This window comes from Centruroides vittatus, unplaced genomic scaffold, assembly GCF_030686945.1.
Source record: "Centruroides vittatus isolate TY-2023 unplaced genomic scaffold, ASM3068694v2 contig_884, whole genome shotgun sequence".
Classification (NCBI taxonomy): Eukaryota; Metazoa; Arthropoda; class Arachnida; order Scorpiones; family Buthidae; genus Centruroides; species Centruroides vittatus.
Window position 1 is genome coordinate 289385 of NW_027122576.1, and position 26320 is coordinate 315704.

Genomic DNA, 26320 nt, shown 5'->3' on the forward strand with positions numbered 1-26320 from the left:
ATTTTTGTTTTGCACATAAGAAACTGCTAGTTTAAAAAAAGGAATCCTTCTATTGAAATGCATACTAGGCAATTCTTTCTTGTGACTTAAGTGTAGTTTGTTTTGACTTTTAATGCATAAAATCCTTGAGATATTCCAATATACCAAAAGGAATTTTACTTTTATAACGTCTTAAAATAAATAAATGAAAAAAATAATAAAAGAAATATTGATAGATTTTTCCTGTTTCAAGTTGAAAGATTTCAATCTTTGAATGATAGAGATTACGTGGATCTAGTTTCAGTTATCCATCTTCTGTGTGTGTGTGTGTGTGTGTGTGTGTGTATAAGGTAAATTTCAAAATTTTCTATACAATTTCTTCTGCAGAATTATTTTATTTATGTACTATACATATACGCTCTATATTTTAATTTTTAAAATATTATTAAAAATTCCTAGTATTTTATCATTACATCCGGCTTATAACGTGGAAAAACGTTTAAAAAATTGAAATCTCTTCTAAAAATATTTTGCATTAATTATAATGAAATTTTAATTAAAATCAAGATTTAATTCTACTTAACAACAGCAGCAATAATAATAATAATAATAATAATAATAATAATAATTTCTGTTCATTAAGAAAATGCATGAGAATTCATCACATGGTTTAATAATTACAACAATTCCCTTCTAGATAAAAATAAATAGTCATTAAAAAAATTAATAAATTGCTTTAATAATTTATATGCATTAAAATTATAATAAAAGCTTAAGTAAAGAGTATTAATTAAGGTATAATTTATACATATTATTTTTTTTTAAATTCAAGAATAATTCTCGTTTGTTGAAGATGCACGAAAATATTTTTATAAAGTTTCAGATAATCTGCAAATGTCTGCAAGATCTTACCCGGGAGTGAGAGCACGTGACGTTATTTGTCCTATGACGTTTACGTGCCCGTTTTACGTCACTGTTGCAGTAAAAGGGCTGATGTTGCTATGGTTACGACACATGCTCGTATCGAGCGTTGGTTGCGAGATGATTCGAACGTTTTCTTGTGTTATGCTTCGAAAGGAATTGATTTAGTAAACAGTTACGGTGAATGGTAACAGTTATTGCACAAGGGGCTTTGATTGTTAGGTAAGTAGCATTATTTTTTACTATTTAAATCGTCTTTTTTCCCCCATACTTTATTACGGTTTAAGGGTCATAGACCTTTAAGCTACGATATTGGGTCAATGTGACGGGTAATGTAACCTTATCCGATTTTTAACACATAAAAAAATAAATAAATATTACAAGATTCCTAATTTAATTATTAAAATATGATGATAAGGAATTTTTTTTAATTTACTTTTCTCATCGTTAGGTTTTTTTATATTTTGCATTTTAATAATAATAAATTTTTATATTTTCTACTCTGAGGTCGAGTGGAGAAGGTGAATATTTTATTTATTTATTTTAAATACTTTTAAACGTAAGTTTAATTATCTTTATATGTATCTCGGTTGCTGATTTTATTTAAATTATTATTTTTAATTTTTCGTTTAATTTATGCGTATAAAATATTTGCTTTTTAAGGAAAAATCACCGACGCGTAACAACAACAACTTATGAGCCCTTTACGCATTTAGTTCGTGCATTTAGAGAATTTTTTTTAAGAAAATCACTTATGCAATAATTAACGCATTCAATTTTCTAAGTGTTTCTGCTCGTTTTTAATATCTAGCGTTTATTTAAGGTAGATAATCAAACTGTATAAACAAGTAAACTGTACAAAGTTTTAGTCTGGAACACCAGGGCGGAGTTACAGGTGTTTATATTTACTTAAATCATGTGAATATCAAATTTAAAACAATTAATTTTCCCCTCCTATTAGGGAAATATTTAGAAAAAAGAAGTGAAATTTAGGGATATTTCCAGAAAGGTTTTTTTACTATCAAAATAAAAATTATTTGCAAAGAGACCTTATATCGACCGGAATTGGGTTTGGTCGTAATCACGTGTAACAGATGTAAGGTGGAGCTAATCCCAGGACTGTAGCTTCGAGGAAGATGAAAATGCAAAAAAAAAAAATAATAATAATAAAATAAAATAAAAAATATTCAATCCGCCAGTATTGAAAAGTAGACAATGACAAAGCAATGGAAGATTCTGTGACGTTCACAGAAAAAAAATTAATAAAAAATAATACGAATAACACAAAAAATTGCCTATATAATTGATAGCACGTGCCACTTTATACCACTTTATATATGACAAATCTTTCACGAACGACGAATACAATAACGCAATTATTACGTATTCTGTGTTCGTCGTTTTGAAAATGACACAACGATCTGTCTATCACGCATTGTTAACTTCAAAAAAATAAAATAAAATAAAACACTTCCCGCTCGCCCATGCATTTAGGTTATTTAGTAATCTCTCGGTGTAAAAATGTAAACAAACAAAAAAAAAAAAATGTTGAGGTCGGGTCACGGTCTCGCTCTTATTCACTCCTTCAATGTCACGTTCCGTTGGATGCGACAAATGTCAGAACGGAAAAATTGCCATCCTCCGGAAAAGTGATGTCATCGAGGGTGCGACGACCGTCAAATTGTTTTTAAAATTCATATACATACAGCGTATGCATGTATAAACTACACTATAAGGTGTGAGATACACGTAAATGGAGTCTCGTGCAGTTTAATTTTGTTAGGGGTGATCCGTCTGTGGGATTTCCTATGACAGTCGAAACGGAGGGGAAACACGGATTTGTCATTTATTGAAATCGCAAGTAAGTAGACTATCGATCAGGATGATAATTTTTAAATAAGTTGACGATTAAAAATAACTACTTGTCCTGTTATGTTTAGTAAGTCCAAGAGTCTTTTTATAATAAGTAAAATCCCTATTTATAGTTGGCTACTAAACTTAATTCGGCCCTACCGTTTAAATATAACTGCATATTTTTATAACATAATTTTTTAATATCTTTAATAATTTATTTCTTTATTAACACGAGAGAAATTTTGATGTAATTTAAAGAAAAATTTCCGTGTCAACAATGGCATATTTAAGTAGGCCATTACATTGAATGATTTTTTAATATTATTACTGTTGTTGTAGATTAGGAAAATTAAATATTTATACAGAATTTATACTCGTTATATATATATATATTTATTTATTTATTTATTTTCCGTTCAGATGACCTTTCAAATTTAACAGTAATTTACATACCAATACTTAAGTCCACAGATTAAATCAGACATTTTTAAAAGGTAGAGTTATAGCTTTTATAGACTCGATCAGATTTATTGGTGCATACAGGGTGTGTCCAATACAGTTAAAAAGGTCCGGGACATAGGGTCATTATTCTATTTTGGCTTGGTGCCAGTTGACCCTATTGAATTTTAAAACGATCACGCTTTACATTTTTCTTGTATTTTTTAAAATTTATAGCTTAAAATATTTAACGAATTTTATTATAACTGTGTTTATATTTTTAACAGGAGTTAGAAGATCTCAGTTTGGTGATTATGTGCTGTCTAAGGTTAAATTTCCATGATGACGAGTGAACGACGGACCGAAACCATGCCTAGTCGTTCCTTACATAAAGTGGCAAGCGGTGAGAATACACATGGTAAGTGACCGGGGGAAAGTGATAGAAAGTTTAAGATAAGAGTGTGTCAATTGAAAAGAAATGCGTATTTATGGAAGCGATATCCTGCACGCTCTGTTGGAACAACCAATATCACTCGTCCATTGGGTTCTATATATAGAAACCACCGGCTTCTAAATATGGGCGCGGTCTATTGCTTCTGTAAAAATCTCTCCTCCTTCCTTTCACTCAATTTGGTTACTATAAAACCAGATTGCCTACTTTATTTAAAGAATTTATCGTTAACGGTGAATGTACTGTACTTATTCTATTTCTTCATCCTTATAAATTACGTATGAGCGTGTTAAGGTGTTAGAGTCGTATACAAAGCGCTGCAGTCGTGACTATGGCTTTTTTTACAGACGAAATAACTTATTTAAGTTAAATTTGAACGTTATATAATCCTTTAGAATAACTTTTTTTTTTTTTTCTTTCTGTTAAACTGAGCGCCTTGGCTTATAAAAATATACAATAAATCCCGTAAACCGGACTAATAAGGTGTGTTTCCTCCAATGACGTGAAAAACCAGGTAATATACAGTACATTAATTCATTGAGAACAACCCTATACAGAAGTTTTACTGAGGTTTATGCTGCTGACTTTATTATTACAGGAAGTGAGCTTAAAAAATTTTATGGCAGTGCAGTATACAGCAATGTACAGTCTTTAATAACTTACCGACTACAGTGATATAATGTACAGTATCGCGGTGACTTCCGGATATCGAAACACTCGTTAATTAATTATAACTTTTATATTGTCAAGAAATTTTAAATTTACTGTACAATGGGTTGACAGGGTTGAGTTAGCTGAGATTTATATAATATACAGTAAAACCTCTCTAGACGACCATTCCTTTAAGATGGCCACTTATGGTCTTTTCAATGAGATTTTACTGTATATATTTCTATACATTAATATGATTTTAAATAAAATTATGATGAATTCAGAAAGCGAATTAAATCCTAGAATTCTATTTTTATTTTGATTTAGCCAATCACATGCGTTATATTATGAAAGTGTATCCGAGTTCCTGGAAAAATATGAAGGAAATTTAACGATTTTTATAATTTTCCCCCTCTCCGATATTATTTCGAATTATTCTTTTTAAAAAAAATCCATAGGCAATATATTAAAAAAGAAGTGATATTTTATAGAATGTCGCATGTACTGTACATTACTTTCTGTAAAAAATGGAAATAAATTGTAAATGCGTTAGCGCATTTTGTAAACAACTTAAATATAATAATTATGCACGGTCGATGGAAAAAAACAAAGATTTTTCGGTCTCCTCAAGTTTTAATGGGAGTAACTAATTCGTGATTAAAGCAGGAAAAGAAATGCTAAACGACTGCTCTTTTTAGTTCATGTATGACGTCATAGGAGGTGCGTTTCTACCCGGGAAATATCCGGAATGACGCGATAAGTCGTTATCAGCAGTTGCTATGACAACCGTCGGACAAAAACATCCTGCAGCTGGAAACATTCTTCGTAACTTAAAATAAGGAGATTTCTTTTAAGAATATTAACTCGTGTCAACTGCCATTCAGTGACATATTTCAAAATGTAGTTTACCCGATTGTTAAAGTGTGATTAAGTTTTTACTCTTAATTGATTTTAAAAAAATTATTAAAAGTTCATTTAAAAGAAAATATTTTCGAAAATTTTTTATTATTATTATTTTAAATATTTTCACTTTACATCTGGCAACATTGATGCTTCTAGAAAATTTTGAATGGAGCGAGTTCGTCTGCTTCGAGTTTCGTGCGTGACATTGGGGGAAAAGCTCATTGCTTTGTTTTTGTATTGCTAAATCGAATTGTTTTTGCCCTTAACACGTCCTTGGATTCTTAAAAACTTACATTTTTATATTCTCGATTTAATAAATCGACTAGGAATGAGGTAAATTGAAAATGAAGCGTTAAAGTGTCAAAGACCTGGTAAACAATGAAAATGGCTGAAAATGTTCTGTATGTTCTGTTGTGAAGAACGTTGGCTCTCTTTTTCTGCTTTATCATTAAATTTGTCCATAAAGAACTAAGGTACTGCTATATACAGTAACCTTGAAAATTAGATTTGGATGATAGCATAGAAAACAAGTGGATATTTACCTCAGCTGTTTGTATCTAAACTTTGTTGTATGTACAGAAGCCTTCAAAGGTTATACTGGGACAAGAACACGTTATATAACGAATCAGCAAAGACTTTATATATTTATAAATATACAGAAAATTCTAAAGATAACCTTTTCCAGAAAATTCTAGGATATGGGAAGAAAGAATTGTAGTTAAACATAATTATCTATACATATAATTTTCTGGAATTACACAGTTTGAAGATAATATCAAAGGGCCATCCGTTAATTATGTGTATAGTTTTTGAGCCACTTTTGACCCTTCCTCGTTATGTACAATAATGTACTTTTGACAAACCTTCTCCCCTTTAATTACATGTACAATAGTTTATAGATTTCCTGACATTGAAGAAATATTTTCTTATTTTTTAACTGCTAGTTTATTCACATGTCTAGTATTTTAAGTAGGCTTTTTTTTTTTTAAATTCCAATATGTTATGAATGGTTTCAATTTTTCCAGTTGTATATGAGCAAGGACACTTATGGCTAGATTATATGTTGCTAGGTAGTTCATTAAGTTGCTATGTTTTATTAGAAGTTTGTTAGCATGCAAGAGTAATTTTCTATATATGATTTGAAAAAATCTTAGATTGTAGTATGTAGTAAAGAAACACTTGGTAACAGCCACTAATACTATTAAAAAAAGTCCACACAGATGATGTCTCAATTCCTTCTCTTCCTACTGTGTACAGTGATGTATTTTTCCCAACCCTTTCTCCTTTAAACTGTATACGCAAATAATACGAATGCCCTCAAAGACTTATTGATTCAAAAATAAAGATCAAAGAAATAGTTTTTTTTTGGAGAGGTAAGTTTTGTATTAAATGGAAATATATACATATTTATAAATTTGATGAAAAGATTTCTGTTTGAATATATCTGAATACATTTTGAAATTAAGGATCTTTTGAAGAAGCTTTTAAATCAGTAGAAAGTGTTGATGCCGATCCATTTACTTCAGTGAAATTTATTGCGTCATTTCAGAAAGTAAAAAGATATCCATTAATTATAAAAGAAAAATGTTTCGATAGTAGTAATTATATCAGATATATTACGTAAATTAACAATGCTTGAGATATATTTGCACCTGTCTTAATTTAGTTACATTTTTCACTTATAATTGCTTTATTGTTTGATGTCCAATTACATTCTTAATTTAAATCAACTTAATTAACAAAGCTTATACAAATTGAAGTTTATTGATGAAACATCAATAATTTGTAATTAAAGTAATCTCTTGGGATATAATTAGAATTGTTTTATCAAAGCTAAATTTGATAATTATAAATAAATGATATTTTTAAACTTTTTTGTAGAATATAGTAACATACTGTATTGTAACAAGGATTCATGTTACGGAAATTAATTTCATTCAATATATGTCTAATGCAAAAAAAAAACTCTTGAAAGAAATTAATTTTGAAATTATTTCAAAATATTTCATTTATTAATTATTTTGAAATTATATAATTCATATCAATATAAATTTTGAAATTTAGAGAAATATATTTAATTTTTATATAAATAATATATAATAATTTCTTTATATAAGATATAAAATGCTTATTTTATTTCTGAAAAAATGGATTAGTATTTTAGAAATAAAATATTTGTTCAATTATCGTCTCTACATTTAAGATTAATGATGTATTTAAGTAATGATTTGTTAAATTCATTACATGATTTGCTGATTTATAATCACATTGCACTAATACTAGTTAATGCTAGTAAGTCATTGTAATACACAAGTAATTAAAAAAGTAATTTTGAAATAATATGTAAATCGTACATCAGTTTCAATAAAAAACATAATTTGTATAGTAATATAAAAGTTTAATACGTAATTATTTTTAATTGAAATGTTCATTTTATTCAGTATTTTTTTAGAGGATAACTATTAAATTAAAACAATGACTTTCTTCTATTTAAAGCTATAATATGAATTAGTTTAAATTGAACTTTTTTCAATATTTAATTAACGTAGATAATTTATAATAATTAAATTTAATTAGTAAAGTTTGAGAAATGGTACAAGCTTTGAATCTACAACTCATGTTCAACACTGATTATTCTACCTGAACAAACTGATCTTCTAGAAACATATTAGTTTAGATCATAGGTAATCACAACTATTGAATTGGAATCTTGTTCTGGGTCATTGTTTTTCCAGATTTCTAAATTTAAGTTATCTAATCATTAAAGTTATTAATAGATGATGGCACACCTACCAAAACTGCCAAAGTGTCCTAATAATTAAATAATTTAATAGCCAATAAGTATCTAAATATAATTTAGCAATTATTAAAGTTTGATAATAGTATCTGGGTGGGTAATGCTATATCAAATAGAAACCAATTCAGGTCAATTACAGAAATGTGGTCTAGTCTTAAGTCCTAGTTTAGTCTGATTTTTAGAATTCTAGACTGCAGTTAATATTGGAATTTTGCCAATAATGCTTAACTATGATTGGAAGCATGTCAATACTAGCTTGTATTTGATTAACTTATCTAAGCCAAGTTTTAAATCTGTACTTCATATCTGTAATTGGTCCTTTTTAAATTCCAGAATCCATAGTCGATAGGCCTGTCCATAAATTACGTTCACATTTTTCTTCAAATTTTTACTCTCCCCTTTCCCCTTGTCCCAGTTTTTCCAGGTTTTCATAACCCCACCCCTCTTTGGACATCCCCTTAAAACCTTTATCACTTTACAAATGATAGATGTCATAATTAGAAACAAAATGTACAAGAAATTTTCAAATAAAATAAAATGAATAAACATTATAAAATTTAATGAAATAAAATGGATGTCTATCCTATCTGACTTTGTCCAATTTGTCATAGCCCCCTCCCTCCCAGTGTTGATGCCATTAATGGAGAGCCCCATAGTTGTGAATATATCTGTATAACTTTACTTTTAATAGGTATTTAATAGGTATTCAAAATATATAGCAACCAGTATGCTAATATAAAATAATATATAATGCAAGGTAGTTAAAATAAAAAAATTGTGTGTGTGTATCAGTGAACTAGAGTATTTTATCTATTTATAACTGATACATACAAGTTAGTGCAGATAGAAATTATTACAATGCTATGTGCTACAAAGTTTTTATTTTGAGAAATTGTTAATGGGTCCTCCTTTTTTGATGCAAATCTTACAATTAAATGATGTTCAGTCTGAGCCATAATTTGACATAAAAAATTGCATCAATAAATGATAGTTACCAATAACAATTATTATTGTGCAAGTTGCAATTCCTTATTATGTCAGTTATCATAGATAGTAATTGTGGTATACTGACTGAATGAACACCTGGGTATGATACAATTTAAAGAATTAATTTTGTTATATACTGATTTTATATTCATTATTTGTAACTCATTTTAATAATAATAATTTTAAATGAAATTTTGAATGAATTTGGCATAAAATTTCAGTTATAGCTTCTGAAATATTTAATTAATTTACCTAATTACCATTGACTTTATTTTTAGTATGGGAATGTTTATTGACTAATATTAATTCTTTTGCCTCTATGTCCTTACGGTATTAAATTTTTTATTATATCATTGTCTACATTGAACTTAGTATATTAATAGGACTTATTATACTGGTGATTTGTAAATAGATGAGATCTTATTCAGAAAAACAATCTTTATTTTTCACCTGTACACACTATTTTTGTATTTCGAACTTTAAGGCCCCTTTTCAGCAGGTTTACAATAATATTCTATAACAAAAACTTTATAAAACTTGTAACAATTTTATATCCGACAATAATGTGTAAAATTTATTAAATTACTTACAGGTTTCTTGTTTCTTATTATCAATACATCAATATATATGTTACAGTCAAAACCCATTTTTAGTTAGAATGCATTTTAACTAGTTGAAACTAGTTTATACTGGATGTCTTTTTTAAAACCCGTTTTGTCTAGTTAAAACTAGTTTTAACTCAAATTCATTTTTGACTAGCAGTAAATTCTAGTTCTAACTAGACAAAATGGGTTTTGTCTAGTTAATTTACTGCTGTACATGTTTTGATTTTAGATAAAACTAGTTTTAACTTTTAACATTAGTTAAAACTAATTTTAGCTACATAGATATGTTTGGGGGAAATAAAGTTATGTATAGTGATTCGGGGAAAGATGCCTAACATTTTGCTTATGAAGGAAATTATAATGATAATTTGGGTTTTGGAGGTCTCTAACGAAAATATCATATTCTTGAGCATGTTTTTCAAATAAAAGTTTGGAGTATATGAAAAATAATTGTATATTGTGTTTGCAATGACTACTTTTTTACTGTATGGCATTTTAGGCATCTCACCCCAAGTATCTGGGTGAGATGCCAAATGCCATTAGGGTAAGATAACAAATACAATTGCATAAAATTAATTTTGGAATATCTTAACCAAATTTAATTTATTGCATATGTAGTACAAAGTACTTCATAGTAAGTATAACAGCGCAGTATAAGCACTGTTAAGTTTCCACTCGTTCTAACATGCTCTATAGCTAGCTGAAAGTTCTTTTCAGTCTTAAAACCTTTTTGAGAAGTCCTTATATAATTTCTATGCATATCCTGCAATAAAACGAGAAAACAAAAATTTATTAAAAATAGGCATATTGGAATTCAATTAACAAAAAATAGGCATATTACCCCAAGAAAAATGTGGCAACTTTTCCATTTGTCAGGGTAAGATGCCTAGCGGAGTCACGTGTTCTAGCGTGTCCGATAGGGATTGGCGGTAGCTCACAATGGAAACTTTAGAACCTTAACTACATCACACATTAAAAATTGCAAAGAACAAATAATAAATTCTATTTTAACTTTTAGTTTTAAAACGATTCTAGAAACATTTTGCAACAAAAACTTCGTTCTTATCTTGCTTTTATTCTTCTCGGATGTAGAAAATGAGGTAACGGTAGCCAACTACAGCTTTCCACACTCAATAGTGGCCCAACAATTCATCATACAAACACATGACAAAATCTGACATCACCGTTTGAAAATATCAAAAAGTAGGCATCTTCCCCCACTTACCATCTTACCCCAAATCACTCTATATGTTGCAGTCAAAACCAGTTTTTAGTTAGAATGCATTTTAACTAGTTGAAACTAGTTTATACTGAATGTCTTTGTTATAACTAAAATTTACTGCTAGTCAAAAATGAATTTGAGTTAAAACTAGTTTTAACTAAAACCGGGTTTTAACAAAGACATCCAGTATAAACTGGTTTCAACTAGTTAAAATGCGTTCTAACTAAAAATGGGTTTTGACTGTAACATATACATAAATTATCCATAAAAGGATTTTTAACATTATTTTATCTTTTAAAGGAATTTGCCTGTATAAAAAATAAATACTTGTTTAAAAATTAAAAGGTTTTCTTAAAAATTGTTAAAATTAACTTTACTCACTTATCCACCACTTCTTTATCCTATCTATGTAGTTACTTTTCCGATAATCTTTTTTCCCTTTAAAATACCTTTCTACCGGTTACTCCCTCTACAAATTATTATTAATTTTATTATTAGGTAAACTGGAAAGTAATGTTGTTTCTGCACATATCAATATTTGCTTATCATTTATCAACTCATTGTGTACTTCAAAGCCGTGCAAAAGACATTTTAAGGTTAAAGTGACTTGTTTACTTGTAAATAATTAAATCTTAAATTTTTTTTGCAATTTTGGGTGAAATGGCCAGCCAGATACCAGAAGAAGAACATATCCAGCATTGTATGCTTTTTGAGTTTCACAAGGGTAGTAACACAACAGTTGCTACCAAAAACATTTGCGATGTTTATCCAAGTGCATTAGACTTTCATAAATGCCAAAGGTAGTTTTCTAAGTTCAGATCCGGTAATTTTGATCTTTCCGACTAGTATCAATCAGGAAGACCAACAACTTTAGACAATGATGTGTTAAAGGTGGAAGTGGAAGGAAATCCACATCAGACAATCAAGGAACTGTCAAACACTCTTAACAAACCTTGCTTGAGCATCCAAAAACATTTGCAGCAGATTGGTAAAGTATGCAGAGCAGGTGTTTGGGTCCCATATAATCTGTTCAAAGAAAACAAAGCTAACCGATCCACCACATGCAACTTATTGCTTCAACGGCACAATACAGAAGTGTTTTTTGATCACTTGATCACTGGAGATGAAAAATGGGTCCTCTATGATAATCTAAAATGCAAAAGGCAGTGGCTTGCTCTGAATGAATTGCCACAAAGTACTGCTAAGCCAGGTTTACATCCCAAAAAAATGCTTTTGTGTGTGTGAGATAAGCAGAGGGTCAGGGAAAAACCTCGCTGACCACTTACGCTGCACGGGTTTGTAAAACCCGACCTCGTTGTCGTTGGATGGCTAGGAGGGCAAAAGTGAGTGGGGAGGTGCGTCAGTACGTCGACAGGCGTCCTTACTTTGACAGGAGACAGGTTTGACAAAAACAATAACGGTTTATTAACTAACAAAAGTGCACATACACTAAAGATACACATAAAATGAAGATATACAGATAACTACTGCTAAAATGCAGGTAAAATATCCCTATCGCTAATTGCGATCTAACCAATAAATTAGTCACGTGCCTAACCTCGAGTGGGAGAGAGTTTACAAAGTCAATATACCTTGATAGGTGATCTGATGACTGTATGCGACGACCTCCTGGACTATGGAAGCTGGAATCAGTCTTATGTCTGGGACTGGAGACACTGGATTCAGACCTTCCTGGACGATCGCGCCTTTTCCAGAGTTGCTCGGGTTTTTTTACCATCATTGTTGGCATTGAGCCAGTCTGTTATTCAATGTTCGATGACTAATGGGCTGACTCGGGATGACCGTAACTTTTGTTTTCTCTTTCTGATCTGATCGCGATGTTTTGGATTTTTGGTTTCTCTTCCTGATCGGATCGGATCTTTCTGCGGGCTTACATGTGTTTGGTGGAGTATTTGCGGAATCATTTATTTTGAAGTGCTGAAACCTGGAAAAACTGTGAATGCAGACCTTTACTATAAACAATTGGATCAAGTAAATCAATTTTTAATTGAAAAGTGTCCAGAGATTGTCAACGGAAAAGGCGTTATTCTGCAACACGATAATGCAAGACCACACTGTGCAAGACGAACCCTGGAAAAAATTAATGAATTGGGGTGGGAGGTAATGCCTCACCCACCATACTCACCCGACATTGCACTATTGGATTTCCATTTATTCTGATCACTACAACACTTTCCATGTGATAAAAAATTTGAAAATTTGGATGATATCCAAAATGCCATCTCCAGATATTTTGCTCAAAAACCAATTGATTTTTATTGATCTGGCATTGAAAATTTGTGCACTAGATGGCAAAAGGTTGTTGATAACAAGGGTGATTACATCATTGATTAAAAGTGAAAACAAGTTAAAAATTTATTTGTTTGATTTTAATGTAAAAAAACGACATTACTTTCCGGTTGCCCTAATATTTTGCCTTTTTATATAAATATGTTCGAATAATTCGAATAACTGTCTTTTAAATGTATTTGTTTCTTTTTTTTATTTTTACTGTATTTAAATCAATCTCACATCCTTTATTACAATGCTCTGCAACTGCAGAATTTGCATAATTTTCTTTAATTGCTCTAATATGTTCTTTTAAGTGTATTTTAAGTTTTATTTTTGTCTCACTTATGTACGTTTTTCTTTGTCTACAACTACAATCAAAAGAATATACCACTCCTTTTTCTTCTATTGTTTCAAGTTTATTATTATTTCTATAACATAAATATTTTTTAAATAAATCATTTTCATAATCATAAATCATTATTAAATTCATTTTTTTACATAATATTTTCTTTATTCTTTCAAATAATTTAGGAATATAAATTAATTCCACACTTTTTCATCATTGTCAAATTGTTTATTTCTTGGTTTGTTGTTAATTATCTTATGTATCCATTTATCTAGTAATTTTTTAGGGTAATCATTAAACAGAAATATTTTTACTATTTGTTGGTTTTCTGTTTTACTTGTTCTACCCTTAATTTTATCTATATACATTTTAAATGTATTAAATTTCATAGTTAATGGCACATTTGATTTATAGTTGAGTACCTTAGATACCTGCATAAGTTTAATATATTTTGTATATTCTAGTTTATCGTCTTTTCTTTCTATTGTACTATCTAAATAATTAATACTGTTTTGCTTTTCTGTTTCTATTTCAAACTGTATATTTTCTTTAATTTGATTTGCTTGTTCCAATATTAATTCTTTGTTTGTTTTCATATTGTCAAATGTAATAATACAGTCGTCAACATACTTATTATAAAATTGAATTTCTTTTATATTTCTTATTTTTTCATCTATCAGTATCATAAATATTTCTGCCAATCTTGGGCCTATACATGTTTCCATTGGTATTCCTTCTGTTTGAGTGTAATATTTTTATCTGTTATTTATTATCTGTTAGCTTAGTTTTATATTTTTTTATTATCTGTTAGCTTTTAACAGCAATACTAATATAAAGTATTGAGGGGTGCTGAAAAGTTTGCAACTTTACCGAGATGCAAGAGAGCAAGAACTATGCTATGAGAATAATGGAGAGAAGTCCTTGCTGTATGTGCCATAAGAGTTTTGACCATTGCTTGATTTGGCAATATGAATTTATAACGACTATGCTAAAACTGGAAATCAACAACATTAAGAATCATTCGATCCTGAAGTTTTTATTCCTGTAGGAGAAAGGAACACAAGATATTTACTCTGAGATACTGGTGATTCTCACAATGGTGAAGAAATGGGTGGCACATTTCCAAACTGGCCATTTTGAGGTAACAGATGAGCCACATTCTAGATGGTCCATTTCAGCAATGCTAGATGAAAATGTGAATGAATTTTAAAGACCAGTCAAGACAATTGCTAAAATCTTGCAGATTTCCCACAGAAGGGTTTTCCACATAATCTATGATATTCTCTACATGCAAAAGTTCTCCAAATGAATTTCAAAACTTATCAATACAGACCAGAAACAGAATCACATAATTGCTCCAAAGCTATTTTGGCATAGTTTCATGCTCGTTCTGAAGATTTTGTGGCTTGATTAGTGACTGTGGATGATGTGAGGCTTTGTCATTACGATCCTGAGACAAAGGAACAGTTAAAGGAATAATGTCATAGATGGTCTCCCTAGCCAAAGAAGTTTTGTGTCCAGAAATCAGTCAGAAAAATCATGGGAATCCAGGTTTTGGGACAAGAATGATGTCACTTTACTAAAACACCTGCTAAAGGATTAGGGAATCAGTGCCACAATATTGAAGTAAATAATTTAAAAATATAGTTAAACACATGCTTACAGTAAACTTTTTGAAATGAATGATTTGTTAAATCATATTGAAGAAAATGTTTCTGATCTTGTAGAGAAATATATATAGCTATAAACAAAGAAATCTATAAATAGATACATTAAAATAGATACCTAATAATCTGATTAGATGTTTTTTGAGAGAAATTTTGTCTGTACAGTATAAAAAAATGTTCATTAGTTGGATGGAATGCCCTAAGGCAAACTGCATTTCACTAGAGAAAATGGAAATTTAGAATTTTTGATACAATAATTTGAAAAACAAGAAATACTTAGATACTTAGCAGTCATCCATTAATTATGTGTACGGGTTTGGAGCCAGTTTTGATTCTCTCCCCTTTTGTGTACAGAAATATACTTTTTGGAAAACCTTTCCTTTAAATATATGTACAGTACACTAATTTATGGACATCTTGACATTGAAGAAATGAATTTAAAAAGTTCTGCAAATATTGATATTTTCTAACTGACAATTTAGTAAATAGGTTTATAAGAATAAATTTGTATGCCACTAATATCACTAAAAAGGTCCATGTAGACAATGCTTTGATCCCCTTCCTCTTTATGATGTATGTGAGGCCCAAGCAATACTCGAGCTCACGTGTTAAAAATATCATAAGTGTCAAATCAGGGGATTGGGTTTTGATTCTAATGCTTGTAAAAACTGGAAGAAAAACCTAAATAAAATTGGGAAATAATAAAATTATTAATTGAGAGAAAGAAAAAATAAGTTTTTAAATAACCTTAAAAGGAGATTATGTGTCAGACTTATGAGATTTCGAAGCACTTAAATAAGAGCAGATGTTTCAAGGTGCAATTTGATCAAATGAATCACAGTGTCGAATTAAACCTTTGGTAGCCCGAAATGGTCTGTTATCTGTCTAGATACAGGAAACAGACCAATCAAAAGCTAGAGATCCAGGGAAGAGAGTCTTTTATAAACCTGGATCTCAAGGACAAAGGGGGACTTTTCCCTGCCTCTAACTGTGAAGTCATCTGACCAGACTTTCCTCTGCCTCCTGTTGTGAAGTTATCTGCCTTGTCTTCATCCCTAATGACACCATCCTGCCTTGGACTTCTGGTTTTCACCAATTGTCACTAGACTTCCTGACACCATAGAAGCATCTTGACTGACAACCCCAGGGCAATCGACTCTACAGTCCAGTGCCTATAGTTGACGAGATGCACTAGATTGTAAGACTTTGTATAAATAAATGGGTTTATTTGTCACTGCAGCTATCTGCCTCACATTCCTTCACCCACATATGATAAATCCTGACATTTGGATATCCCCAATTTGGCAACCTCACATGTACAGTACAATGATGTACTTTTTGCAACTTCTCCTTAAACTATACACGTAATTAATGGACAGCTCTGTATTAACAATAAAAAAAAAAAACGAAAAAATACAAAATACTTCATTCATAAAATGAAAAATTGCATGGTTGAAAATAATTAAATTTTAAAATTTTTAATGATTGGCAAATGAATTATTGTAAACTTAATCTGAATTTACATGGTAAAATTATATTGAAAGTGCTTAGTTCATTTTTTGATAGGAGTAAGTTTTGACATTTGTTTGTTTTAGAAAGTTAACTATTGTTACTAATGATAACGTGTATCTATGTTTCAGCTGATAACAAGTTCAGGATGTATCTTAAATATTTTAAGTTAATATATTACTTTCATCATACATTGTGAGGATATAACGTTAATAAGCTAAAGAGAAGCTTCACAAAGAGCAAATTTGGTTTTCTATTATATACATTGTCTAAAAAGCTACTGCACAGATTTAAACAAAATTTTATTTATGATATTGCAGTCAAGGGCGTCGCCAGGGGGAGGGGCAGAGGGGCAGTTGCCCTCCCCTAGAAATTCGAAAAAGTTATTTAAATGCTAAGTTTTAATTAAAATAATCATCTTAGGCTTCTTGTAAGTTAAAGAAAATGTTTTATTTGAGATATTTCTTTTCCGGTACATAGTAAATGATTAAAACTTTATGAATCGTTTCTATTTTACTTACATACAATTCATATCCTCTATCAATTTACATCATCTTGCCCTCCCTTACCCATTGGCTGGTGTCATCCTTGATTGCAGTTTCTCCTATATCAAAGGCTAGAAATGTCCTCAGAAGCCCCAAAATCTGGGGAGTGAGATCCATAGATCTAGCAGCCAGATTCTACAGGAAATTGTGAAATTAGCAAAGAAATCTGCGAAAAGCTAGTCCTAAAACCAGAACATCTATGAACAAATAGTAACACCATCTATCACAATGTGAAAATGTGGGACATACAACTTATAAGTTTAAGGTTATTACTAATTTCTAACTGCACAGTAACTTTTCAGACAAACTGTAATTGCAGAATACATATTTTTTATATTAAAGAGATAAGAGAAAATTATTTTATAAAAAAAATATATGCCAAGACATAAGGCATCAAAGACATTTTTTACCTAGGTATGATTTTTATGATTTATTATTTAAAACTATTATTTAATTATTTTATTTCTTACTGTAAAAGGTGATAACGTTTAAATAATTATTCTATAAAGAAATATATTTGAAAAAATAAATAAAATCTGAAAAGATTTGTTACTTTTTATAAAGTATATTTAGTACAAAAATGTATTATAAATTTTTAAAATTTGTTAACAACACACTTCTTAAAAATTTTTTTACATTAAAAAATATTGGATTGTCTGAAAAATTTATGCACTTTTTTTCAATTAAAATAGGAAGCAGATTTTTCACATTCAGTTATTTTTTATTTTATAAAATAATTTAAAATGTTTTCAGTCTTTCCCTTTCTTGTCAGGATACTAGCTATATTCCAATTATAAAATTCTTGGGAATTTCGTAATCCTGCATGTTCAGGTGTATTACTGTTGAATTACCAGTAGCATTCCTATACACCTGAAGATGCAGGATTACAGAATTCCCAAGAATTTTCTAATTGTTTTCAGTCTATTGAACAAATTCATGATGCCAAAATTTTTTGGCAGTTTTGCTACAAAAATTTCTAAAAATGATTTTTAACATTTTGATGATTTCATTTTTTTTATGCAACAGATATTCAAGAAATGAATGATAATTGAATACTTCAATATTTAGACAGTATACACAAATAACTGAAAATTTTGAGTTAGAAATATCAGTTTGTTGGCATGAGATCAAGCAAAGTTATTATTTATCCTTCATTGAAGATAGGGTTGGGTTGGATGGTGGTACAAGGCAACTATGCAATGGTCTCAGACAGCATTTTTAAAGAGGTGACATTTTTATAATAAACTCCTCTTAAATGCACTTTGAATATTTTATCATAAAAAACAAAAATGTGCAAGCTGCAATTCTGCAAGAGTAGTAAATTGTAAAAGTGCAACAGTATGCTTTTATTCATTGTACATTTTACATTGTACATAATTAATTTTGTATGTAAGGGGGGTAACATTTGGAAAGATTGCCTCAGTTTATTATTTTATGCCATCTGTCACAGATTGACAATTATTATTATTCATTTATCTTCATACATTGTGATTTGCAAAAATCTTAACTTCAGATATTTTTTGAAGAATTCATAACAATAACACTTCTGTAATTTGATATAATGCAGAATGCAATCTTATTTTTAATTAGTGTTGCCACCCATCCGGTTTTTAATTCATTGTCCGGGATAACAATTAATTTTGTCCGGGGTTTCATAGAAATTGTGAAATTATGATGAAACAAAGTACTAGCAAATATTTTTATAAATTTACGTTATTTTAACAGCGAAAGACTCGAAAGACTTCACACTCTCACCGAAAGTTAATTTGCCGACATATGTGCAACCTGTTGATATTTTTTTTTCTTCTTCTCAGCTCTTTAAAGACAAGTTATTTCATTTCTGAATTTAAGTTGCTCCTACACAAGTTCCTAACTCGTTTAGAACTGGCGTGCACATTATTCTTCGCATGATAAAATAACATTGCGCATGCGTCAGGGACTTCTGTTTGAACAAACCTGACCTGCCATCCGAGTCAGCAATTTTGAAAAGGTGGCAACACTATTTTTAATGAAAATTTAGATGCCAGAAGAGAAGATTTATTTTGTTTTAGACTGTTGCTATTTTCTTTCTCTTCCTTATTATATTTATCTAGTTGAAGAAATAAAAAAAGAATGCATGAATTTTCAAGACTGTCCTATAAATCAAGATTATATATATAACTTATGGAAAAAAAAAAAAAAACTGATTGTCTGCTTAGAATTTTATATGTTAATAAATTATGTAACATATTCTAGTATTAAAAAGTTCTAAAAATGAAAAGTGTATTCAAAAACATTTAATTATTAATAAAAATTTGGCTTTTTTGCAAAGTCTGTTACTGTTTACAATGATGATTGAATATATTATGAATGAAACTTAATTCATTTTTGAAAAAAATTGAAATGTGATTATATTATAAGTACATACATATTTATTTTTAGTAATGCATATTAATAATAACTATTACTATACATTCTATGGTTTCATATAAAATTACAATAACTGCCTTCTTCTTTTGGAGTTTTATGAAATTTTCTATAATCTAAGCACTTTTAGACACATTTCATCAATCTTCAGAATCAAAACAAAACATTCAATATTCCAAATTCTACTGAATGATGCTTCTATTTCAAATGCCTCATCTACCATTTTAAATTCAAATTGGAATTTTTATAAATTAAATAATGTATAATAAATTCAAATTAGAAGTTTAAAAATTACTGTCGAATTTTTATTACAGGCCGAAAATTATTTTGAACACCTCATCTACCATTTTAAATTCAAATAAGTTCTTATTTGAATTTAAAATGGTAGACGAGGTGTTCAAAATAGAAGTAACATTTGGTGGAATTTGGAACATGGAAAGTTTCATTTTGACTCTGAAGATGGATGAAGTGCAATCGAATGTGCTTAAATTATAGAAAATTTCATAGAATTACAGATGAAGCAGTTAGTTTTTGTATTAATAACTGTTTTTGATGTTTAAATAAAAAACAATGTTCTTGTTTATTAAATATTTAAAAACAATCGGAAACAAATTAATTTCATATAGATAATTGTGTAATAATAATTTTAAATGTATACTGAATACAAATTTCACTTCCATTTGACAAATACATTTTAAACTTGCATAACATGATAAAGTATCTTGATATTAGAATGTAGTTTTACGATTGCACAATTTCCTATATTATATTTTATCAATAGCTATACAATACAGTTTGTATTGTATGGCTATTTATATACCACTACATGACAGTTTTATAATACAAATATTATACAAACTAAAATAATATATTCATTTTTTTCTGTTGAATAATTTCAGAAATTTTTTTATCATAATTCATTTCTTTAAAAAAATATTTTAATAAATTAATTTTTTAATTTAATTTTTTGAAAATTATTAAATAAATTAGAGTAAATTTATAGGGATTAAGCTACAAAGTTTTAAACAGTATTAATTTGGCTAATTGGTCCTGAAAATATCCAAATATCAAAGATTTTAGCCAAATTTAGGTGGCATAAAATGCTTTTTTTTTACTTTTTATAAAATTAAGTATTTTTTATTATTCAACAACCCAAACAACTGGATATATGTAAATTAAGCACCTGAAAAACCAAAAATCCAGCAAGAAAATGTTAATAAATGACACTAGCAAATGTTTTCTCCCATGTTTAACAATCATTGTTGGGCTAATGACCTTTAAAAGCTTGGATGCATCTGATAAAACAAATAGTTTGAACACTGTAATCTCTTAAGATTGATGGTTGCTGTCCACACAATATACTAGGTGACATGAGAGAGAATTGCAAAACTAAACACCATTGAATGTCTTCCATATCAGGGGAAGGAGTCTACCTTTTTAAAGTTGATTGTTGCATCTTTTCTAACTGCTTTGTAAATCTCCAATTGCTCCAAATATTTAAGCTGCTCATTGTGCAAGATGCGATGTAGGAAGCAAAGCGGGCTTGGTCAAATGCACCTTAATGTCAGGATTGGTGGCATATGTTGTCAGGACTGTGGTGGTAACAGTAGCAAACAATTTTCTCCTGTTTAACAGAGGTGAAAGTGTTTACTAGTGTCATTTATTAATATTTTCCGGGTAGATTTTTTTTTGTGCTTAGTTTAGTTTATTATTTTATAGTTTGTTTATTATTAAAATAATACAAATTTAATTTTTTTTACTTTCATTTTTCTTTTTTTTTTGGTGAATTAGGCAACAAAATTTATAACCAAATTTGAGGAAGTTGTTTCCATTTGACTAAAAAAGTATTGATGACTTAATCCTTAAATATATACAATTAAATTTGAATAAAATATTTTAATTCAAATTTAATAAATGATGATTGTTTTGATAAATGTTATTTTCCATTCCCTATAACATATTAATCCTTCTAAAAACTTATTATCTAAACTCAAATTCTTTGTAGAAAAGTATTTATCATTTACAAAATTATTGATTATTGTTAAGTTCCAGCTTTGAACAACACATTTATTAATATCAATGAGCAATTTTTAAAAACACACTGTTTACAATAATTTTATATATTTAAATAATATAATATAATATTTATGTATTAATTATATTTTTAATGTAATGAAGAAAACTTTTAGAATGTATAAAAGACTCTATACATTTAAAATAGAAGTATATGCTTTAATGCAGCGATTCTCAACCTTCTTAACTCCATGACCCCCCTAAATAGTAAATATAAATAAAATTAATATTTTGCAACCCCCCATCCAAAGGAATAACAACAGTAAGCCTTACTATTACTAATTGAATTTTGACTGTATATAATATTTAAAAAATTTACATTTATAATTAATCACATTGCACTAATTTTATACATTAAGAAAATACTGACAGTATAAAAAATGGAATACAACTATTCCTATTATTTTATGTCGCTGCGTTTATAGCGATGGGTATGAACATGCATGTATAACGTGTACATACATGAGCAATTTACAAGTTTCAACTTGATGTGTATGTGCTCTTTGTAATTTGATCCATGTATGGAGAAAATTTTAAATGAAAAACAAATGCAACCATCACATTAATTTCTTTTCTTTACATGTGTACTTATTGTAAGTAAAATGTTTATAAGTTTTTATAATAAATGATTTTTTCTCAAAATGATTTCATTATTGTCTTGCGACCCCTCTTTAATATCACCACCACCCCCAGGTTGAGAAACGTTGCTTTAATGGAATATAAAATCTTAGAATAAAACAACTTTAAGCACTTAGAATACAAAATGTTCCATATTCTAAGCACTTCTTGAAGATGAATGAGTCTGAAAGTTTTCAAATTTTTATACTTCTACTTTTTTAAAAATTTATTATAGTGTATATGATGAGGATTATATAAAATTAATTGAGTTTATATATGAAAAAATGATTAATAAAGTAATAGAATAAATTTAAAATTGATTTTTATTAAATACTTTTATTTAACTTGCTTTGTATCATGTCCTCAAATCTTCTCAAACTTCATCTACTTCTAATTAAGATGGCTGAAGCTTTGAGGACATACCTAAATTCAATGACAAGGTATATCTTTGGTTTCAATGCATTGTCATTGGATTTTGCATTATAACACAGAGTCCAATGATAATACATTTTAATGAGGCTTTTTTGGAAGAGAAGTCCTACAAAGAAATCCAATAAACATAGCCAAATGTAGAACTTAATCACAATTTGTGTGTGTAAATGTAATGTAGTGATATATAAGATGAGGCGGCAAAGGCCACTCCCAATTTAGAAAAACCATAATAAGAATTTTTTTTTTTTAAATATATTCAAATTATTTTTTAAATAACTTGAAAAGTGAATAATAATTTATCACCAAGAATGAATAATGACTTAGGAAGAATCTTGTTTTGTAATTTACATTAGATAAATTTATAACTTACTGAATTCATATTTTCTTGATACAGTTTATGTTAAACTGTTTAATTTTTAAAATTAAGATATACAATATAATTTTGAATGACTAAAAATAATTTAAAATACATTTTCCTATAGATATAATATAAATAATAATAATTTAATTATTTATATATAAACATTTAGAATACTTTATCTTTATGATTCAGTGTTATTATGTTCTTCAATGTGTATAATAATTTAATAAAGATTCAGAATATGTTATGTTGAAATGTATTGCAATTTAAAAAAAAATTAGCCAAAAGTTATAATGTTTATTAAATATTTAAAAAGTAATTTTATGAAACTATTTAAAATTTTATATATACAGTAAGACCCTGCTCAATGCAGGGAATTTGTTTCTAGACAACAAAGTGCTAAACGAAACATGTCGTTTTAACATAGAGTAAATAGGGAAAGGGAAACACGTGACCAAAGATAAACGGATTTTACTTTAATTTGCATAATATATGTTAAATAACACACAAACATCTGCACACAGAAATGTAAAGTTTATTTTTTGTGATGATGATCCTGGCTCTTTTGAAATTCTTGTTTTTTGCAATAAAGTTGTGTAGTTTTATTTGTTGCTCTCATTTTCTTTCCTTAAACAAATGTTGTTAGCAGGAGATTGCATCCAAAATGCCTTGTCTTGCTTTTGCAGTCCTTTCAAAAATCTGGATCATTCACTACAATTTGATCAACGATTTTGGTTATTGTTACCAAACTTTTACTAAGGAAATCGGTAGAGAAATTCTTTAGTAATGAAAAGTCCTGCTACCAATTCAATTGATATGAGTGGAATCATGGTTAATGCATTTAAGAGAAGACAGATATTATGTGTTTTTTCATCTGTAGCCTGGAAAATTTCTAGTTTGTTTTCGAGATTGTAGTACTTCTTTTGCTCTCTAGTATTCTTGATTTGTCTACTTCAGCTGCTTTAATCGAAACATCAAGTATATAGCCCAATAATTCGGCAGTTTGTTTGTCTTTAATAATCAGGTTTATGAAAAAAAACTTCATACTTGCAGACTTTGTATTTGTTTGTATCCTTGCCCAATTTGCACAACCTGGCGTTATGCAGTTATTGATGCTATTGGGCATAGTTAAAATTAAGACAGCATTGACACAATTATTTAAGATATTACAGGTTTTGACAAGTAAAGAATTTTCAGAGTCCTGCCACAAATAAGCTACATATTGATTATTGACCATTTGTGACATGCAATAACAAGCAAAAATTTAAAAAACTAGTAAGTAGGTTTAAAATTAATAAATACAAATGTATTATGACAGTTTATTATGAGTTAATTATACTGTCTATTTGAAAAATTTCCTCAACCTTAACATAAAATAAGAAAAACGTAAACTTTTAAGAAATTTTTCGGATTTCCCGGGATATTTCCTGGGTTAAAAAACAACCGAGATCCCGTTTGAGAAACCCTACCTTCAGCCACAATTTCTTCACATTCCATTCATGCATTTATCAGTTAATTCTTGCCAAGCAAAGTCGATATTGCCTATGGCATTCACGATGTTATATTTTTTCCAAAATTGCACCAAACAAACGTAGATTTAAGGCAAGTACAGTGCTACAACGAATTGTCACCTTTTGCTGATTGTTTCGTGTTTGTAATAATCGAATTATATACAAATCAATGAAATGCCATGATCATTTGAATCAGCGTAAATTTTGAGCTGTTTTCAGGCTTTGAATAGACTACATTATATTGAAACAGCATTAATCAAGGCAGCATTAAGTGGGGTCTTACTGTATATTTTAGTTACTTTCAAATATATAGTGTAAAATTTGACACCATTAAACAGTGTGATGACTGAATTTTTTACTAAACCATTATGTATATCAATTTTTTCTATGTTACAGAAGGTTTGATACGGAACCAAAAACATTTATTAATTAATAAACATTTTTTTGATCATCAGAATTAAACAATACAATTTAATATGTATTTATATATGAAATCAAAAATTATGACCAAAACATTTTCAATGTGCTAGACCAGGGGTCGGCAACCTTTGAGCGATGTTGTGTCGAACCTAAGTTATAGTGTTATTTTGGGTGCCAATATGATTCTACCAACTTTGTTACATATAGTATCAAAATTGATCCAGTTATAAAGAAGGAATTCAAAAATTAATAATTAAACTTTAATTTTTACTACATTTCTATTCAATCGGAGTGCCACTGAAAATCGTCCCATGTGCCATAGGTAGCTGACTCCTGTGCTATAGACTAAATATGTATGTATATATATATATATATATTATATAAATTTAAAAATGTGGATAAATGAACTTATCTGAAACTTTTTTTGTTTAATTTACTGAGTGAAATAAAAATTGATGATGATTTGTTTCATATCTAAAAACAATTCTTTTTACATTTAAAATATTTTAATTATTTTGAAAAATATTTACTGAATTATTTGACAGAATACAGTAGACAGAAGAAATGGATACTTGAAATTTTACAATTATAGTAATATATAAAATATTTTTTCAGTTAATTCCATTCGTTCATCATGGCTGACAGAAATGTTAAAATCCAATTCAAAGGAAGTGATTTTGGAAGATCGGCCAGCAGTTTGCAAAATAATGGTAAAAGCTGCAAGTCTGGATGTCCTCATTCACCTCCTTGTACATTCATTCAGTAAGTATATTTTTCTATAATTATTTTTGATTTAAATAAAATCAAATGATTATACTATGAAATAATTGTATCATATCTGTCATAACTTGTGGTGATAATGACTCTATCTTGACATCATCCTCTAAATTTTAAAATTATAAACTGTAAATTTTGAGAATTATACATATAATTTCATTGCACAGATTATTCTTTGACATTTTTCTTGTTTATGTTTATGCTTATGCCTATAATTATGATCATTTATTAAAGAATTGTGTGAAAATACCATATTCAAATGTCAAGAAATCAACTGCTAAGTTATAACAAAAATATTTTGGTTACTGTAACTTAGCAGTTCATTTCTTGATAAAAACATTTAGTTATTTTTAGCAGTAAAATCATAAAATTGCCAAAATTTTTTAAATGGAAACCATTGAATTTTAAAATTACATCTTACTATTGATGAACAAGCAATTATTTATTGTGACGTCATCACAATGTCGGCCTGCAATCTTTAATATAGTTGTAACTTATTTAATTTAACATATATGCTCTCCGCCTCAAATTAGTACTTTAGTATCTTGCTCTTGT

The 26320-nt window shown here is 28.7% G+C and overlaps 1 protein-coding gene across 2 annotated transcripts in view; it reads left to right on the forward strand.

Annotated features, from left to right (window-relative positions):
• Positions 1-946: 946 nt before the first annotated feature.
• The window catches only part of LOC136983638 (ras guanyl-releasing protein 3-like), a 58404-nt gene continuing 33030 nt past the window's right edge, over positions 947-26320 (forward strand). The window contains exons 1-3 of one of the 2 annotated variants that reach the window (XM_067280437.1): positions 947-1122; positions 3480-3610; positions 25604-25750. In XM_067280437.1, coding sequence (XP_067136538.1) covers positions 3532-3610; positions 25604-25750 — 226 coding nt within the window. In that variant the 5' untranslated portion in view covers positions 947-1122; positions 3480-3531. Of the gene's footprint in view, positions 1123-2448; positions 2840-3479; positions 3611-25603; positions 25751-26320 lie in introns of those variants that run through there. The other variant, XM_067280438.1, reaches the window with a different exon arrangement.